The sequence below is a fragment of the Crocodylus siamensis genome, chromosome 2, assembly GCF_052110815.1.
Source record: "Crocodylus siamensis isolate JL-2025a chromosome 2, ASM5211081v1, whole genome shotgun sequence".
NCBI lineage: Eukaryota > Metazoa > Chordata > Crocodylia > Crocodylidae > Crocodylus > Crocodylus siamensis.
In genome coordinates, this window is record NC_143396.1 from 53,691,246 (window position 1) to 53,712,774 (window position 21,529).

Here is a 21,529-nt window from a genome sequence, read left to right on the forward strand (position 1 = left end):
GAGGAAACCAGATGGTGGTGCAGTTACCGGTGAAACAAGGATCCAACTATCAGATGGCCCTCCTGAAGGACAAAAGCTCAGCAGTGGGAATCGAGGCCTTGGAAGACATAAATCCGCAGGTATGGGCCGACGGGACCCCCTGCGAGGGCCAAGCATGTGACACCGGTAAGGGTTTACCTTAAGGAGGGAGAGGGGCCCGCCCGTGTAAAGCAATATGCCCTTAACAAGCAAGCCAGAAGGGGATTAAACCCCCTCATAGAGAAATTTAAAGGATATGGATGGCTAGTGGAAGGCTCATCTCCATTTAACACCCCATACTCGGAATACCCAAGGCCAACAGGACCTCATAGTGATTGGTCCAGGACTTATGAACTGTGAACCAGAAGGTTCTAGTAGATCACCCGGTGGTCCCAAATCCTCACACCATCCTAACCCAGGTCCCACTGAATGCAAAGATCTTCACAGTGCTTGACCTAAAAGATGCCTTCTTTTCCATCCCTCTCCATGAGGATAGCCAAAGGCTCTTTGCTTTTGAATGGGAAGATCCGGACACTCACCATAAGTCTCAACTTATGTGGACTGTTTTGCCTCAAGGATTTGTATCTGCCCCACACATTTTTGGCATCTCTCTCCAAAAGGACTTAGAGGAGTGGAAGCAACTACACTTGGATGTTACCTTAATTCAATATGTTGACGACTTGTTGATAGCCAGCCCTAACCTAACCCAGGGAAGGGAAGCAACTGAATCATTATTGAATACACTAGGAAAGAGGGGATACAAGGTGTCTCAAGAGAAGGCCCAGATATGCCAAGCTAGAGTAACTTTTCTGGGTTATGAAATATCAAAGGGAACCCGAGCACTCAACCAGGACCGGATCTTAGCTATCCAAAACATGCCAGCCCCCGCATCTCCTAAAGAACTTCGAGCCTTCCTGGGGCTCACCGGGTTCTGCCAATTATGGATACCTGATTACAGGGGAAAAGCTAAAGCCCTATACGACTCCTTAACCAAGGAGGGCCTAGTAAATTGGAAATAGACGAGGGAGGAAAACAATGGGCTCACTATCCGGGACAAGCTTGGCAAATTGACTTTGCTGAACTCCCCAAGTCTGGACGACATCGATACCTCCTGGTGATGGTAGACCAGTTAACAGGATGGATAGAAGCTTTCCCAACTCGGACAGCGACGGCATCAGTGGTGGCACGCACTTTGCTGAATGAAATCATGCCCCGATACTCCCTTCCGGAGTCCATGGAGTCTGATTAAGGAGGACATTTTGTTGGGAAGGTAACACAGGAGGTAGCTAAGGCCCTAGGAATTCAATGGAGGCTTCATACCCCCTGGAGACCTCAGAGTTCAGGCCAGGTGGAACGCATGAACAGGACTCTAAAAACAATGTTAACAAAGAACTGTACACAAACCCATCTAAAATGGCCTCAGGCGCTCCCACTAGCCCTAACTCGTATTCGAAGCACCCCACGGAGGGGCATCAAATTATCCCCTTATGAAATAATGTTTGGTATGCCACCCCGAGTCCTGCCACCAGGGGTCAGGGAAGCAATTACTTTTGAATTGAGTAATGGCAAGCTACAAACATACATTATTGCTTTGCAGTCTGTTTTAACCTCTCTCCACAGGTATACCACCCTTTTTCAGTGGCTTCCCTTGGATGCCCCAGTCCATAGCTTCCAACCCGGAGACCAGGTGTTGGTACAACAGTGGAAGCGTGAGCCACTCTCAGAGAAGTGGGAAGGTCCCTATCAGGTGCTGTTGACCACTCACTCCGCGGTGAAACTTGAGAAACATGACCGCTGGATCCATCACACCAGAATCAAGCGATACATGGGCAGGGAGACGAGCAACAGCTCCCCGGGTGAGCCCGCACCAGAAGCCGGGCCACCCTCAGAACAAGAAGCCGACATCTGGACCAGTGAGCAAGCAGGGGACCTCACGCTCCAACTTAAGTGATCGTCTAAGACCTAGTAGTATGGCAACACAGTTGCTTTGCTTGCTTTTTCTCTCATTCCTCCCAACTACCCCATTCCCCTTTTCTGAAGGAGTGTTAACCTCCTCCTACCAGCTCGCTAACCGCACGGCTCATAGTCTAAACCTTTCTGCCTGTTGGCTTCGTGTATCCCAGCGAAGCTGGGGAACCGCTATCCCAGCCCCACCATCCCTGTGGGGTTCTCTACAGGCTAGTAATTCTCAGTGGATGAGAACGAACCCTAAATCAGACAGGGGTCAGTCTCTGAGGGGAGGGGAACAAGCGCTTAAGTCAGTATGGAAGTTTAGAGATCAGCCCTTTACAGCCAGACGTCCGGCCTCTGGGTCTATTTTTGGATACATTACCAACCACGCTGACAATCTATATCCCATTTGTTTGCAAAGTAACTATATCAGCCACCAAGGTGCGGACTATCTTGGCAGCATAGAACCCTGGCAGTGTAACCTCACCTTCGTGGTCCAAGCCCCTGGGTTCACCCCGAGTGGCTTTAATTATTCAGTGTTCTCCCCCTCACAGCTTAGCAGCCCTCCAGAGCCTAGACAGTACTCAAATTATTCCTGGGGCAGGCCAGTAAACTCTCACCCTGCTATAAAACAGGGAGTGCCAAATGCAATCGTATTATATCACTCTTCACGGCCTCAAGGACAGGTCCTTTTTGATGCGGGCCAAGGATCAATCTTTTTCTCCCCCGCGAACGAAACCTCCTATAAAGATCCTCCCTTAGACCCTTTGCTCTTGGCTACCATGGCTGCTCAGACATTGCAGGCCTTTGTTGCAAAGAAAACTCAGAACGGGAAGGAAGTCGACCTCAACCCACAGTATTTGTATGCATCCGCTATCTTTAATAGTGTCCTGTCCCCCGCATCAGGAATATACTGGATATGCGGTAACCGAGCCTACTGGGTTCTGCCTCCCGGCTGGCAAGGAACCTGCTCCCTAGGGTTTGTGCTGCCACAAATCGAGGTGGCCCCCTCAGGGACTCCACTCCCCTTCCAACTACAAGCAGTAGGTAAAATAGCTAAAAGAGCAGCCCCACTGCTACCCCTAATGGCAGTAGTAGCGGCGGCAGCCGGCACAACTGGGGTAGCCACCAGGGGAACTGCATTAGGGTTACAGCAAGAACTGTCCCAAGAGACAGCCAAAGCCCTTGAAAAAAACGGGTGAGACTTTAACCTTGCTCCAGCAGCAACTTGACTCCCTTGCAGGGGTAGTGCTCCAGAATAGACGAGCTCTAGATCTTTTGACCTCAGGACAAGGAGGAACATGCCTGTTTCTCCAAGAGGAATGTTGCTTTTATGTAAACCAGTCAGGGCAAGTACAAGAAAACATTAATGAAATACTGCAGCATGCTAGCAACATCAAGTCAGCGGGATGGGGAACCTGGGCAGGGGGACCGATACAATGGCTATTATCCCTTCTATTGCCCCTCATACCAGTCCTACTTGTCGGGCTAGTTATCTTAATGTGTGGCCCTCATATTATACAAGCCCTGAACCGATTTATTTCTGCAAGGATCAAAACTGCTACACATTTACAACTCACAATGCTTCATGGGAGACAGACGAGGAATTAAAAAGAAAGCATCTTGAGGAGGGATAATTGTGGGACAAGCTGGAGCTAGAACTGCTTTCACAAGAATGTACCAAAGAAGCACCTGCAACTTGATTTTCCGTTTTGTTGCGAGAGACTGCAAACCACAAGCTAACGGCTAGAAAGTCCCAAACTTTGCAACCAATTTCACAACTATGTAACCCGAAGTACGCCTGCGCTAATGGAATTTTCCAATACCTTGTAATCAAGTATATAAGCAGTGGAGAATAGGCACTCGGGGTCGGCTTTGATCTGAGTTTCATGACTCCAGGCCGAACTGCTTGCAAGCAATAAAGGCTTTGTCTCTGTGGCTTGTGGTGTGACTCACTTCTGGGGACCAAATTGGAACTTAGCCTCCAGGAGCTCAAACGGCCCCTTGTGCAACATCCCATACCCCCACAGATCTCTCTCACTCCCTTTGAGAGCGAGGACCAGATCCTGACTGAGGGGCTTCCATTGGTCCTCCTTCGGGCAGCCCAGTTCAGAGACATCTGACTTCGCTGATTCATCTTGACGTACATCTTCTAACTGAGGGGCTATCGATGTTACTAACCTAGTGGGAACTCTTGGTTAATTTCTTTATCTGTTTTATTATCACTGTCAATTTTAATCTGTATTGTTATGTTGTCTGTTTATTAGCTTAACCTTTATTAACTATTATATATGCAAACTATATCTTTTGTTGTCATAAGTAAATTCATTCCTTTTTATAAGTAAAGCTTGTCATTTCTTTTCTTTCCAACATCACCTTCTCGATCCCAAACCAAAAAAAGCCCATTGACTAATAAAGTTCCAGTGCTCAGTCAGTCTGCATCTAAATTGATATACTCACAGTCCCCAGCTGGCCTGTGACACCCGACGCAATAGTTCTGTAACACCCAAGCCGTAACACAATAAAATACACCCGACAAGACAATAACTCGATGCACATCCCATACCCAATGTCCCTGGTAACATAACTGTCAGCATGTCCGTGGAGTACCCCCTCTACCTTTGTGTTTCCCGCCTGCCACGACTTGGATCTTAAAGAAATAAAAATAGGGAGGAAGTGATTGTTACCCGAGGAAGTACCCATAGGAAGCACCATGCTGGAATAACTTGGTTTTCTCCTTTAAGATTTTATTCAGTGGTTTGAAAGTTTAACAGGAAATTCTCCTTTAAGGGGGGAGGTGAATCACAGTCGGAAGGGTTAATCCTGAATCCCAGCTGGGTCACTCTCTGTTCTCAGAAGAGGACCTCCGGCCCCTTACTTGGAACAGTAAGTGCGGTAGTGTGCCTACTTGCTTGGCACTGAAGAATCAAGGTCCACAGGGTCTCTTCTTGAACCTCTGCCTAGCGAAGGGAGTCTCCGGGCTTCTCTGTCTTTCCTGAGTCCTAGCCCGCTTCCCCCCACCCCCGTAATTGAAAGAAAGTAAAAAAGAGAGAAAAAGAAAGGTTTCCTTTTGTTCAATTCCCGCCACTAATTGACCAATTAGCGGCTTGTTACACACACGCCACTTATCTTCTTTTGTAGTGCGGCTTCAGTATGCAGGCTCTGCGGCTCTCCCACAGTCAGGGCTTGCTTGCTTAGTATCCCTTTTCCCTCGGGGTCCTGGAGTCACCTGGACTCTTCAGGGGTCTGGGTGGGGGTAATCCCTCCCGCTGCCCGTCTGACTCAATGTCATCTCCGATCCTGAATGCTGGCTGCAGTTCCAGCCCATGGCACAGTCCCGCTTCTCCCTGCACTCACCGCTGCTCTGGTAGAGTCAAGGTAAGATAAGGCGAAGTCTGAGTTCTGCGATCCCTCTGATCCTGCGCCGGGGTCTCTCTTCCCAGATCCTTCTCTCTGGGGGGGATCTCTCTCGCAGCTCCTCCTCTCTCTCTCACTCTCTGGGGGGCCCGAAGGCACCTTTCCTCTTCTTCCTCTCCTTTTTATCCTCCAGGGTTTAGCCACCATTGCCTCCTTAGGGCCAGGGGCCTGCCCTCCTCATGGTGTAATTATTTCCAGCTGCCCCTCTTTTCCTTAACAACAGGGTCTCAATGAGAACCCTGTTACAATAACAAATCAACTACACATTACAATGAGCTTTGGTCATTACACAGTTAATTGCTGTACAACTTCACAGACAACCCAGAAACCACAGATGGCAGCAAGAACACCCTGGTCCTAGTCAGCAGGAGAAGCCCTCTGACAGTCCCTGAGGATTTCTAGCTTTCCCATACTTAGGTACTCAGCACCTCAAATAGGGAAAGGTGATACTTTACCCAACTTCAGCTTCCACAGCCAAAGCCCAAAGGAAAGAGCATGAGACAGGTCAGCCTCAGTAAGCTCAATCCCAATGACCAGGTCACAGCAAGGAACCTGCGTTCAACAAACTCCTGCCCCCTGAGAGCCCAGAGTCAGGACTGTCCAGCCAGAGTGAGCCCGAGCCAGAGCCTATGCTCCCAGAACTCCTGCTGGCTGCTCTGGACAGGATTTATGGCCACCTGTCACTCACCCAATGGTCCAATCATTGCTCTTTGCCCAATACCCAGTCAAATTCAAACCTGGGCAACACTTAAAAAGACCAATCAATTCAAACTGTTTCGACTCCATACAAACAACATTATCATAATTAACATATCAACATTACTAAATAGTTGCCTTACCATTATACACTGTGCATGCCCAGACCTTAAAAGCAGGTCATGACTTCATCAAGGTTGAGAGTTCAAACCCTCTAGAAACATCTCACCTCTAGTCATATGGCGGATGCGTGGACTTCGCTGTTCTACTGTTCTACCAGAAGCTTAGGGGGTCTCTTGGGTGCAACTAGATTGGACAGGTATCACCTAAAAAGTTACTAAAGAAGTTACTTCCAAAGACCTTTTCTATTTCACAGTAATGCTCTTTAGTATCATCATTTGTAATTTCTGTTGTGGATAATCTTAGCAAGCAGTACACTCAGGGAATCACTATGATTACCAACTGATAGGTACATTTAGGACTTAGAACCACGTTTCTAAAGACAAGAACCAAAAGCCACTGATTTCAACTCACTTTACTTCCACAAGGCCCAGAACTTTATTAATATCAACCTAAGCAACTGTTTTACTTCCTGCTATCTTGCTCTGTAGCACAGCCCCCTAACTTCCTCACCGATATTTCATATCATAAAATCATTTCATACCAATCAATAGGTTGGTAATTTGTTCAACCTAATAGTAATTATTTGCCCTTGGCATAATGCTGAACACAAAACTGAAGAACTTTATTTACAATATAAATTTAAACATAAATGATTTATTAAAATCTCCAACTATTAATAAACTGTAATTGAGACTTTGGGGGAAAATTCTTCCCTCTATTACACCTGCTGTCATCTCACTAAAAACAACGGGCTTAATTCTGCTTTCCCTTACATCTGTGTAATTCAAGAGGCACTCCACTGAGGGCAATGCACAGCACTGCAAAGTTGCTCCCTTTCAAGCAAGGGTTATCTCCGAACATATTTACTTTAATATGTCACAACATTCCAATGAGTTGCAACTGTTTCAAATGAACCCATGACAAGGCCTATAGATTACCATCCAGTAACAGGTTCCCGTTTTTCTAGATATTTTTTACTTATTGTATTGCTCCAATTATAAACTGACTGCACGTCAGGCTTGTATTTTCAGGTTAGTTTTAGGAAATGCTTTTTTCCTCCAAATATGATGGAACAACAGATAAAATCCTTGAACTGCTGTTGCCCTTACAAATCCCACAGGAGACTCAAATAACCAAGGAAAGGCCCCAAAGGTTAAATGAACTAAAAATATCAAAATAAACAACAATTTACCCTGAGAATTCTTTTTAAAATTCAGAGCTAGAAATTCAGGAGCACTGGTCCTTTCCAGATAATAAAACCACAGCTCACTGCAAAATAATTAAATAATTAAATAGTGTATACAGATATATGTGGATGTGTGTGGAGTGTGTGTATACATATATGTATATATATATATATATATAAATAAATGCCCATGCTTATATATATATATATATATATATATATATATATACACACATACACACACTCCACACATACACTGTATATATATGTCCACACTTATATATACACACATACACATATAATCTCCACATTTCTGAAGTGTATCTAACTCCACCTGGTTTCTTGCCAGCCACCTTGTGAGCTGTGTCCTCACTTGTAGCTCCCGTGGTGACCCGTCTCAGAGCTGGGAAGTCAAGGTTACTTTCTCAGCTCTCAGTAGTGAAGCCAGGGGGTTTAAAAGTCTCAGCTTGCTACAGGGCTCTTTAGGCTTCTGAGATCCTACCCTCCTTGCCTCCTGCTCTAAGGAGCAGACCCTAGAGATCACCAGGAACAGGACGGTGCTGGGTCACCCACCCATCGTGGCCCTTCCTTGCATGACCCAAGCCTGCCAGAACCAATGACCTTTTGCCCCATAGGCCTTCAGGTGCACTGCAGGGTCATCTGCTCTGGCCAGGGGGCAGCGGAGCAGGTGACACTCTGCAAAGGGGCAAATGACCAGATGCTGCCCAGCCCCTCGGGGCTCCAGCCAGGGTCATCTTTTCATTAAGATCCTTTTCCCCCAAACCTAGGGCAACCCTGCAGGTAAGTAGCCTGGGATTCCCATGGTTCTTGGGGAGGGGGAAAACACTTATAATCAGACCCATCCCGTGCCCCAGTTTTGCTCCCCAACAGTTTCCCTGGGGTCTGCAGCAAGTAAGAGCTGCCACATGTTCTGGAGGGGGAGGACGGGGCTTGTGCCCCCAGTGCACTGCAAAATGGTGTGCTGCATTGCTCCATGGGCATGTCTACACTGCACAACCCTCCAGCAAACCCTGCTGGGTCTCAAGACCCCACCAGGAGGTGCCACTGCCCCAGCTGTTCACTGGGTGGCAGCGTCCCTCCTGGCCCCCAGGGGGAGCTAGTGTACACTGCGAACACTAGGAGTGCAGAGGTGCCTGCCTGGCCTTGCCGCCTACACACAATCGTTGCCTAGCAACGCAGAGAAGCTGAGCGCTGCTCAGGTGGCAGCCGCAGTTGGGAGTGGGTGCAGGTGGGCTTGGCACGGCATGAGGCTGGGGGGCAGGTACTGGAAGTCACATACACGGACACGTCCAGAAGTGGGGTGGGCGGACGCAGTTTCAGAGGATGGCTGTGTGACACAGGAGGAGTCAGACCCAGCTGGGGACACCACTGCCTCTGGGATCCTGCCAGGCTGTGAGCAGGTGCAGCCAGGTGAGAGCCATCTTCTTGCCCCAGATCCAGGAAGGCACCATTGTGCACTGCGATGTCATGCCAGGATACAACGATGCCACTGCATCCCAACACTGAGGAGCTGTGATGTCATCACATACATACACCAGAATGTGCTATGATGTCATCACACTCCCCATACCATAATGTGCAGTTAGATCAGAACTGGAGGCACAAGCTGTGGTGAATGAATGTTGGGTCACATGCCTGCAAGTGGGGCCCCAGCCAAGAAAGACTGGGAACCACGATTCTATGGCAACATCCCTCCCAGAGCAGAGTGAAACAGGCAAGCTTTTATCAAGGGACATGAGAGCATGCTCCTCAGGAGATGAGTCTGTGCCACTCCCCCGCTTCATTCTCCTGTTTCCTGCACAAGCCCAGCAAGCTCCCACAGTGCCCTGCGTAGAGCACTGATGAACACCGGAGAACCTGGCGGGGTGTTACTTCCCGTGGCTCTCACTGCACTGGCAGCTGCTGCTGCAGCTGAAACACAAGTTTGGTGTGTACCAACTTCAGCCAAGGGCACCAAAATTCTCCCTCCCCGCCCCCCAAAGTCTTTGCTACAGCAGGCACAGTGCAGTCTTAGAAGGCCTGGCAGCCATGTGTCCTGTGGAGTACATGAGGTGGAGGGAGCGGGAAGCAAAGAAGGCACCAGGGACAGCCACGGAGAGCTGCTGCAATAGCTCCATAGTGCAGGCTCCCATGGGGCTTTCCCTGGTGCCTTGTTTGCTCCCTTGTCCTCCTGCCCCGCCCCCCGCAGTACATTACTGCACCTCCTGTGGCAAAAATCCCAGGGGGGTTCCATTCCACTTGACCTGTCCCCCATGCACACTACTGGGTATAGGGACTGCCTGGCTTCTATGTCTGGGGTCACCTGCTGTGACTGAGCTGCAAAAATGGAGCGGGGAGTTTGGTGCTCCCTCTATGACAGAGCCCAGGGCGGATGCCTCACTTACCCTTCTTCCTCAGTTACACTCTTGCATCAGCAGCATGCAGCTGAATGAAGGGACCCTACAGAAATCAGCTGACATATTCCCTAGTTTGTCTAAGACAGGGGTGGGCAAAATGCAGCCCGCCAGCCCATTCTATCCGGCCTGCGGGGCCCCTAAAAAAATTAGAAAATTAAAATGCATCTGCCCCTGGCTGCCTGTCATGCAGCCCTCAATGACTTGCCAAAACTTCGTATGCGGCCCTCCACCCAAAATAATTGCCCACCCGTGGTCTAAGAGCAAGTAGGATTGATAGCATTTCTGGAAGGGGTGTGACCTGGGACACATCTCTCACCTTTCCCTGCTCTCATCATCCTGTGTTGGAAACTTATTTTCACATGGAAACAACCAGACCATTCTCAAATCATAGTTGTATCATTCCTGTCCTATACCAGGAAGTAAAATACCCATTCCTCCCCCCATCCCCAAACCAAGTTTAAAATAGTAAAGGACATTAAGCCATTTCTCCTCATTCCTAGGCCCAGTGCAGAGGTGATTCTCCTCCTCTATCACAGTGGTATTTGTCTAGAGATTTTTCATGTCTGCTAGTGAACTCTGGGTGCTATAACTGAAGGTTTCTTGCTTTTATTTTTAGATAAATACACATCAGGAACAGAAATTCAAATCCAGCCACAATCAGCATTAAAAGTAAGTTATTTTGGTTTTGATTAAAACTAAACACCACAAGTTTCTGAAGTTTAATTTCCCCATAGATAAATGCATAAGAATTAGACATGTGAATTACACATTACTAAAGCAACCAGACCTAAAAAAGGGACATTCATATTTGCCTAGCAGGATTTCACCACCATATATTTATTTGACTATCTAATGAGTCTCTCCACTAGACTGGCTGTTTAATCATGTGACAGCAGAGAGGCCCCCCCAACAACTTGGCTTGTATCTTATGCCCTATGCCTCAGCAGCAGGAACAGACCAAGCTACCAGTTATAATTAAAGAAGCCTTATCATAGGGCTACAACAGTTGCAAGCATCAGAGGCTCACTAGTCCACACCACAGGCTCACTAGCCCACTTCATTAACATTCAGATCTCTTCTACTTACACAAAGAATGCACGAGTTAGAGTATAATATATGTGACTCCATTGTTTATTTGTTTCAATACATCCATAATTGTGTGTAGAGTTAATGGCACCCAATAAAAGCTATTATTTTATTGCTGTTTTACAAGAAGTTCAGTTTGTTGATACAATTTAAGACTAACTGCAGTTTGCAACCCCCAGCATTTCAACTGAAGCTCTCCTTTAAAAAAAAAAGATAGTCTGTACCTTGTTTTAAGGTTATTTAAACCCTGTCATAGATACAGTGTCTCTTTCCCTCATTTTACCCTTTCATCCACAGCAAAAGGGTGGGAAATTAGGAATACTTTGCCACAAAGCTGTACATTTTCTTTACCAGATGCAAAGGAATTAAATTGCGATTAATATCAAAAAAGAATTCTGCATTCTGTGCAGCAGGACATACACTATATTCTTTTCCTTTTAAATCTTTTTAGATCTTGGGAAAGGTAATGGTGGTTTGATGGAGCAGAAGAGTTATATTCCCTTTTTATCACCCGGTATAGATTATAGGCAGCATGAACTTCCATATACTGCACTACCAATATGCCTAGTTTTGATTTTGAGAGATCATCTCTAGAAGTGAGAAGGGAGTTCATTCCTCAGGCCTCACTGCTCACCCTGACAGTGAGATACTGGTTAATATTAACTGTAATCGCAATTTTGTGTTGTGGCTAACTACTTACTAAGAATTGTACTAGAACCCACAAATAATTTCAAATACACCAATAACTAGCCATTGAGGCTAGAGAAAGAAGTTACATATGAACTGGTTTAAATGGTCAAAAACAGGTTTAAACCTGTAACAGAATAGAGGTTCAGTGCATATAAGCCAGTTTCAAAACGGCTGAAATCAGTTTAGGGTAAACCTGGTTGAATGTAGTATCAGACTTAACTGATTTGGGTCAAACCAGTTTATGCAACTTCTGTCCCAGACCTCTTCCTTGTTCAAGTTAAATCAGTCTTCCAGCATCCCAGCATTTTGCAGCCCTTGGCTAGGCTGGGATGTCTGCTCCAGAAAGAAGGACTGGCCCTGCCCCTCTTGCTCCCTAACTGGAGCAGTGAGGACTGGCCCACTGCCCTCTCTCCATCCCCCCCAGGTAAACCCTTGCCAGAGAGGGGGGTTAAATTTATCTTCTCCCAAGTACAGAGGTGCCCTGCCCTGCTTATTTAGTGCTGGCTGTGACTGTAGACTACAAAACCCAGAGGCACCTTGAAGCAGGAAGAGGAAATGAAAGCAAACCTCCAGAGTCTTGCTACTGTACGTCTGGACTGCAAATCCTAGAGACCTCAGGAGCAGCAGGAAGAGGAAGCAAACACACAGCCCATGCTGGCTGCATGTTAGAGAACTGTGCTGTAATGCCCCCCCCCACCCCGGCTTCTGTCTTGAGCTACCGCAGGCATGTGGCTGCATTTCCTGAATCAAAAGTGAATGTCTGTTCATTTGCTTATTTGTTAGCTTAGACTAACCTACAAAGACTAGATCAATTCAGCCTCAGGCTTTTGTCTGTCTGTACTTAGCCTAAATGGCTAGTTACTGAGGCCAGATTGAAACTGGCAGTCCTGAACTGGAAGGGGAAATAATAGGGAGAATTTTGCCAGCTCATCTTGATTTGTAAAACCTTCTTAACTTTTTTTTTTTAGATCTTTCAGCAACAGCTGGACTCATTTCAGGCACTTCGGCAACAGACTCTGGAGAATGTTAACATGGTAAAAGCAGAACCTAAAGTACATACACAATAAGGGAAAAAAACTTTGATCTAAAACTCAGCATACTCTCCTAGTTTTTAGATTCTGTCCTTAGTATTTTAACTAATGCAAAAAAACCAAACACATTTTTATTTTGCTAAAACTTGATAAAATAAAATAGCTTTTTAATAATAGGTGCTTATTAAAAAAACAGAAGTTACACTGATTTGCTGAAAATGAATTTCCTAAGTCTTATAAAGTAAATACATGTAGCCATTGATACAAAGTATTGTCAAGAGCCAAAATATATTTTATTCAAAACACTGGACCAAGCAAGCCAATTCAACATTTGGCTTACTATTGGTATTTTGAGCTTACTGTACATGTCAAATGTGCACTTATATAAATTTAATGTATGGTGATCACCAGAAAGTAGTTTATTCTGTCTGTCTATGACTTTGTACTGCTCCAGTCACTGTAGTATCTGATTGACAAACAGTACCTGAAAACAGGCCATTGTAGGAAAAGGAAATGGTGACATAGAAAAAGAGACAGGATCAGTTTCTTCTTTCATTTTCATTGGCATAAAGGAGAAGTTACTCCACTGACTTCAAAGAAGTTACTCCTGACTTACATTAGCATAAGCAAAAGCAGAATCCATCCTGTAGTTTTAAACTGCTATATCCCCTAGATAGTGAGCCACTATTACAGGAACAGTTTTCTGCCCTTTCAATAATTTTACCTCATTTTGTAATGTAAAAATCTAAGACTCCAGTGCTGCACAGACTTACATATACACTTAATTTTATTTTTCAAGGGTAGTTGCAGTAAAATTAACAATTTTCATTCTCATATGTCAGGGCAAAGCAGTGCACTGCTGTCTAACCTATCTTTCATGTGAGGACAAAAACAAACCCTTTGTTGACAAGATATCTTTCAAAAATGAAATATTTCTGCATGTATGGTTTCATGTACGTTTTTGAAAGAAAAACAGTCTTAATACTTCTCTTTTTCAGGTACAGTCTGAAATCAGTGAAATACTAAACAAGAATGTAGTTGATGTGAAAACTTCACAGGGTAGCTCAAAAGAGTTTCTGATGACTAGTTCACCTGCCAAAACACCTGTGGTATGTTACCTAATCCTTATTGCTGAAGAAGTTATATATAAAAAGATTGTACTGGACTACTGTTCTTAATAATTCGGTTTGCTATAAAGCACTGTAACCAAAGCTAAGGGTTATTCTGTACATGAAAAGAAGCCTCAAAAACTTCCTCACTAAAAATATATATTTACATGACGTCACCATAATTCTGTCTTAAAAGAACTGTTATTTAAGTCAACTGGGAAGATAAAGCCAGGCTGAGAGACTTAACAAGGTTTTTCTCCAATCTAGTGAAAGCTCTGTTCCTTTTTGTTGTATGTAAGACTTTAATCAAGTCATCCAAACTATGGTGAAGCCCTGGATTCTATTCAGTGAACAACTTCTTTTAAAGTGAATGAGGTGGGATGGTCAGATAGATGGATTTACTTCTGTAGCATGATGTGTAAACCATTACGTAGACTCAGAGCCAAATCCTGGTTGCATTACAGGATTGTCATGGGTTCTGTGGGTTCCCTAACCATTCTGGTCCAATAAGCTGTTAGCCATGAGTGGACATTTGACCTCAAAAGACTCTTAGCTCACTAGTTAACTAGTCTTTCCCCAGCTGCAGATGTCCCTAGAGAACTCAGTGGGCTAAGTCAGTACTTTAGCTTATTCCAATCCCGATGAGGGTCATTGGAAAAAACAGGCCATGGAATAGGCCCTTTTTCTAAAACAACCTCTCTAGGTTCTGACACAAATGTTTGCTGTCTAAAAATATTTAAGCATCTTAACAAATATTAGTAGACTTCAGGAAGAAAACAAAAGACCTAATTAAATGAATTATGGCTCATAATATAGTGTCTTAAATTTATTGACATACTCAAATCTGTTCTTACTCATTTTCCTTTCCTTACGTTAGAGAGAGTAATAGTATTAGTATATACAATATCTACTAGTTCTACATGATGTATCATAAATTTGGCAACCATTTGGCTGACTTTTGCCTCGAGAATTGTAAACAGTCTTTATAGAATGATTATTATTGGGTTATTCTAGTTTACAGAGAGTCTACAATCACCGTTTTCTATGAAGGAATTTCAGTATGATCAGAAACTCTGCACCCATCAGCCCCTGGAGGCAAGTTCTAATATTTTCCTTGGAAATGTGGTCAGTGATGTAAATATTTCTCATCAGATTTCACTAAAAACTGTAACAGCAGGAAAGATTGAGAAACCATTAGGACCAAATGAAATCAAAACTATGAATACTCTAAAAAATGAATATTTTTTGAAGGATTTTGCCAAACCTAAATGTTTTCTACCTTGCACTAGTATAGAAGCTGAAACTATTAATGATGAATTAATTTTGGATGAACCTAAAGCTCCCTTGACTTTCCTCAAATATAATGATGAACTTCATTTAACAGACTTTAACTATTCTACCAACCAGTTGAAGCAAGAACTCCAAAAGCCTCATGAACAGGAACTAGGACACGCATCTGAACTTCAGAATGTTTCCTGTAGTCAATATAATGATTCTGAATATATGCTAAAACAAGAGCCCAAAATATCAACTCTGTTTTTATCTTCCAAGAAATTAAGTGAGAACTCAAAATCAATAGAAATTTCAAAACCTGAAGAAACAGTAGACAAATCACCTATTACACTGGTTTCTCTTCAAGGAAATAATCTGAATCTTGATAAAGAATTTAATAAAGAATCTGAATATGAAAACTTATGGACTTTTGCCCTTAAAAGGACATGCAGTACCCAAGAAGAAGCTGAAAGCAAAAACAAAAATGAATTTTATAGCACTGACAAGTGTGTTGAAGGGTTCCAGTTTGATGTCTTTTCCAAAACAATAAAGGATAAGTTACAAATGCTTGATCACATAGAACAACTGCAGAGAGAAAAAGAAGACCAACTGCACATACTAAGCCAAAGAATACTAGACCCTGGAAATCCTAAATTCAGTGAAATCAAAGCTGCATCAGAGTACTCTGAAAAAATTGAAGTGTCACAAAATTCCTTTAAATATTCTGAACACTTGCAAAATAAAATGCTGCAGCTTGAGAATGAAAACATAACTTTCAAGGCAGACGTGAAACATCTTACTGTTATCATACAGTCTCTGAGAGAAAAAAGCTCAAAATATGAAAAGCAAATTAAAGCGCTGGCTGTAGAAAAGCAAAACATGAAAGTCAGATTAGTTAAATCAGAAGAAGACAGCAAGGAATGTATTAAAGAAGTGAAAAGGTTGTTACGAAAATGTAAAGAATTTCAGAACCAAAAGAAAACTCTCCAAGAAGAGAGGAGCCAACTCTGTATTGAAAACCAATATATGAGGCAAGCATTAGACGACTTTAAAATTAAGAATCAAGAAGCACAAGAACAGATGATCGCTGCTACTGCTGAAAAAGATAAACACACTGTGGTACTGGATTCTGTGCAAAAGGAATCTTTGGTCTTACAAGAAACAAATCAGAAACTAGAAACAAAAACAGCCCAGCTTATACAAGAAAAAACTTCACTTGAAAAAGAACTTGTACAAAATCAGGTTGAAATAAGGCAACTGAAAGAAAAAGAAAACGTAACAAAATCTGAACAGGAGACTCTTCTTCAATCAGTGCAGTTACTTAAAGAAAAACAGTTTAACCTTGAAATGATGTTGCAGGAATGTGCTAATGTGAGACAAATGCAACAGAAGGAGCTTGAGAAAGTCCAATCGGATAAAACTTATGCCGAGGAGAAACTCCTTACAGAACTTAGAAATGCAAAAGCAGAAATTGACTTTTTGAAAACTAATTTGGCCAGTGTGGACAGAGACCAGGAGAGGTTATCAGTTGTTGTCAGAAACATCACAGAAGAAAATAGGCTACTTAAAAAAGAACTACAGGACCATAAACATGATGTTTCCAAATATCAGATTAACATTGGAAGACTGAATGAGGACCGCTTACTAATGGAAAACCACCTGAGAACTATAGAAAATGAGAGGGATGTATTGCAGTTTGAAGTCCGCCACCTGCAGAAGGACTATATTAATCTGCAGGACCAAATCACTGCCCTGGTTGATGAGCAGTGTAAATACAGATATACTTCAGGGAGTCAGGAGAAAGTTCACTCTACATATTCCATGGATATTTGTGAAGAAATTTCTGATTACAAGTGTACAGCTTTAGTACATAACCCACAAGGTGTGTATCATACTTTACAACATCTTAGTGGGCTAGTGGTTTTTTTATTATTATTATTATTTCTATTTACCCCATTTTGGACCTAAGTAGCTTTTCAGATAAAATTGTTGACTAAAAGTATTAACATATCTGAATATTTGTTTGAGTTTTCTGACTAGGGAAGTTCTAGGACCAGTTTAAGGTTTGGTTTTCTAGTTTTAAGAATTACTTGTTTCTGGGGAAAAAGGTTCTACATACCACAGCATTTTTTTTCTAATACAACAGAACCACAATGAGGATCTTATCCAAAGCATTTTGAAGGCCTGGGAGTTCTTCTTTTGAAATAGATGACCCTTAGATTGGACCTTTAAAGTGATAAATTGTTCTTTCAGGGTCATTTCCCTTTTTTTGTCCTAATTAGGTCCTGAAAGAAATTCTTCCCACTATTTTTAAAAGAAAACTGTCTTTCTTTTTCAGGCAATTCCAGCTAAACTGCAACAGTCTCTTGATTCGGAGAAACTGTAATAAACATTCCTTCTTTTAAACCAATTAAAATGCTACTGTCCAATTATTTCATTACCACAGTGATCTATTTGTTTAAAGCTTGTTTTTACAGTCAGCATTTTCCCCATATGTTTTTTTTTGAATGCCCAACTCTTGGCTGCATTTCATTTTTACTAAAGGAGATTTGCTGCAGCTGTAAATTGTTATAGGACCAATAAAGTCAAAGAAGCCATGACTATTTATGCTACCTATGGTTCCCCACCCACAAATTTTAAGTTTAGACAAGAATGTTAGCTTTTCTAATCTAACTACTTACCAGAGTCCAGAACACTTTGCATAGTTATTTTGGCATCTAACTCAATTACATGAATTTAAACTATGCATCTTTTATTAAGACATTCAGGCTTTCTTCTGGTTAACAATGCCTAACCTACATTTCTAATCAACATTTTCTTTGTTTTCACAAGTAGTGAAGTCATATTTACAAATATTTTAATTAACAACTGGACATTTAAGACATCTGCTAATATATTTACACTGGAAAAAATGATATGTATGTAGGCAGAGGGACATAATTTTGTAGGAAGATTAGAGAGGAAAGTAGAATCCATTACCACAGAAGTAGTCTCCTAGTCCTTCATCCTATGGAGTTGGGAAAGGGAGGAATGTCACAGAAATATTTCTTATATGATACTTCATCTATAGGGATTAGTATAATGGCTCTGTAGCCCAGATAGGAGTACTGTAGTTTACTTTTTCAATCCACTGCATGTTTCAAGGGACCATTTTAGTTACGCTAAAGGCACTGCTGCAGAATCATTCCATGAAAGAAAAGTAAAACATTGTAACAAGTAACTGGAGTTCCCTGAATCCCTTCCACAGACCTGCATTTGCTTTAGTAGGATGAGTTACACTCATTAGGGTACATCTTTTGCAGGCAAGAGACATCAGAGGTAACTTCCTAATGTTCAATAAAGCATCAATGCATATAACAGCACTTTTCTTGTGTTTGTGACCGCTTCCCACATAGATGAGAAGCTGTAGTGCTACCAAGTCAGACTTGGCATAGGCAGATGCTATGCAAACTTTTCTGTACAGCTCTGTTATTGTACCTTAACATATTGTTGATCTTCTTGCCTGGGAAATACTTTCCTAGCCATTTATAACAGTTGTGTAGGGTTAAGCTCTTCTAGTGCATGGTTGTACAGCACAAAAGCTCACGTGGGGTCGCTGGGTACAACTGTAAAGGTAGTCCTTGTATATTTTAGAATGATTTTTGTACAAATAAAGTCTACCCATTATGATGTAAATATTGCCCCATACTTAGGAGTACCATTTGTTTGGCTAGTGATAGAAATGGCCACTGTCTTGGAAAGCCAAATTCAGAAGAGACCTTAAAAGATGTATTCACTGATGCAAAAGCTCTCCTTTTATTTAATACTGTTGTAAATATAGAATAACTTAATTGGCTTCAGTGAAATTGACTCAGTTTTTTTGTTGTGATACTTGGATCGAATCTACCCCAAAATGTGTTATGAGCACACTATCAATTTTTAGTCAGAGGGTGAAAACAAAAATTACTTATTGTTATTTTTTGTACTTTGTAGGGCCTTTTGTCTTCTATCCTGGACAACAATGAAGCAGTATTTAAAGGCAGCTTCTGAGAAAGTTATGTATTCTACCATTTCAGTAAAATGTAGAGACAAGACGGGAAAGATTAGCAATAAAAGTGTCATTTTCTGTATCCCAGTAGCACCTAAAGACCCCAACCAGAACTGGGCCCCATTATAATAACAATCAGGAATAACCGCTTTCTGCTAATACAAAGACACATTTTCTGCCCCAGAAAACTTATAATATTAGGCAGAAATCAGTACCTCCTTATGACTAGCACTGAGGCTGAGCCACACAAGCTACTCATCTTTACTGACAAGTCCAATGGAATTTTTAAACATTAATCGCTAATGAAAACTTACAGTCTCCAATGTTTCCACTTTGTTAGAGAATGGAAAGATTGCTGAAATGCGAAAGAAGCTAGAAGAGGAAGAGGTACAAAAAGGGAAGAGGCACAAGGACCTGAAGAAATATTATAGCACTATTTCAGTCAGCTGTACTACATCTGTAATCAGGGAGTCAAGATTTAGAACTGCAGCCAGGAAGAAATACAGCACAGTTTGCTCTGCTACCTAGTGATTTGAATCTAGAGAGTTCAGCAATGAGGAACACACCCAAGTTATTGTGTGTGTGTGTGTGTGTGTGTGTGTATATATATATATATATATTCCTGGTATTTATTATGAATATGATGCCAAAACATCAAAGGTTAGCACAATCACCAATACCTGTTTCACAATATAAAAATCAGAGAAATTAAGAAAGAAAAGAAATCTCTTTAGAAAAGTCAAGTACAAAAACTGCTATAGAAATACATATTAAAAATATGCTGCTGGGTCATGTTTTGCAGTAAATTTTGGGGACAAAATCTCCATTGCTCTCAATGGGAATTTTTCCTGAGTAAGGACTAGAAGAGCTTGCCAATAATTTGATTCTCATTTCTATACTGTCAGATATTAGAAAATGTGGTGTTTAGTTGGAACATTAGTACAAATGTTGAATATCAGATGGTGAAAGCTGTATGGTAGGACATTCTAAAAATTATTATGGGTACTAATAAAAGTTGATGCAAAAAAAATTGCCTTCATATAATAATTTTTGTATTTCTATAACCCAGGTGGCGGCCCAATAGTTGCCACCACTGCCCAATATCAGGGATGGTGTGGTGAGAGTGGGGCAGGTCTTCCAGCCAGTACCATTTTACTTTCCAGCCGGCCCCTACTTGCAACAGAGCAGCCCATGGTCCCAAGAAGGTCTAACACTTAACTGATTTAACTATTTACACCTTATTTACAAAACAAGAATAATAGGAAAGGTTATTTACAAGTGAACTTAAATGGCATAACCAGAATCACAAAACAAACCAGAATACATTAGTCAACCCTTGACTCAAGAACCACAGGTAGGGTAACTCACAGCTTTCAGCCACTACTGAGATGCTACCACAAGGAAGCAGGCTGGCACTCCCAGCAGCTCCAACAGGCTTCCCAATAAGCGACACACTGCAACAGGTTAAGCTCTTCTGGTCTGCAGCAATCAAATTGTATTAAACCCCAGCCCCCGAAGAGGCTGAAGGGTGACCCTCCGTGGCAACCAAAAAGGCAAGCAACAGGGTAGGCTCCTGCAGCAATCAGCATGACCCAAGCACAGAGCTCAGGGACTCCATTCATGACAATCAGCTGCAGAATAAGGGACAGAACTGAGTTCCCTCTGGGGCAGTCAGTGGCAGAGGGTCAGCAGCACAGGCAGCTCTCAGGGGTTGCTGCTCTAAACCCCTGCTCCAGATGACTAGCCGAGTGCCCCACACACTTCATGGCTCGCCAGTCCCGCTTTGAGTGCCGGCCTACGCCCCGAGCTCCCAGGGACCCTTGTCCTGGCACTCTGCCGTTCTTCAGGATCCCAATGCCTTGCCTGCTGCTGTCCTGCTTCCCCAGGGAAGGTAAGGGGTTTCCTCAACTCACCAGCCCAGCTCCCTGCTCTGATAAGGATGCCGCCTGGGCTCCTGCCCGCTGCTTCTTCTCTGCAGTGGTGTGGGAGGCTGACTGCCACCCCTAGCCTCTGGGATGCCCAGCACATCCAGCACACTGCGATGGGGCCTTGGAGCACCAGCTGTCTGCCCCAAGCCCTGGCTGCTGCTCCCTCTCTGCTACAGGGCTGGGGGCACGGTCAACTGTCGCTGCTTTCTCCCACAGCCTTTGAGGCTCTTGCGAAGGGTCTCTCTGCTCCCTCCACTGGGTCAGCTCATCCCAGCTCTTCTTAGGCCTCTTGCATCGTTCCCTGGAGACACCGTCAGCAGTCCCCCACGCCAGTTCAGCTGCTGCTTTTATTCCCTCAGGCAGCCTTTCCCTGGCTTGCAAACCTGCCAGCCAGGGCTCAGGGTGGCTGGCTCTCAGCTCAGGGTGGCTGGCCCCCAGCTCTGGCCATCCCCCTTCCATGCAAATGAGAGGATTGAAAACCCCTTCTTTCAACTGGCTTCTCCTTTTCCACAGGGGAGGGCTCCTCTGCTCCACCCTTAGGGTTGCTCGGAGTTCACCGGCACTGTTTCTGCCAATGTG

General features: G+C 43.4%; 1 protein-coding gene across 1 annotated transcript; it reads left to right on the forward strand.

Moving 5' to 3' along the window:
• Positions 1 to 2,750: 2,750 nt before the first annotated feature.
• On the forward strand, positions 2,751 to 19,550 carry CCDC110 (coiled-coil domain containing 110). The gene is made up of 6 exons (XM_090034501.1): positions 2,751 to 2,892; positions 10,424 to 10,476; positions 12,552 to 12,617; positions 13,613 to 13,723; positions 14,738 to 16,877; positions 19,363 to 19,550. The coding sequence occupies exons 1-6, from the start codon at positions 2,751 to 2,753 to the stop codon at positions 19,548 to 19,550; spliced, it is 2,700 nt and encodes an 899-aa protein (XP_089890627.1).
• Positions 19,551 to 21,529: the final 1,979 nt, after the last annotated feature.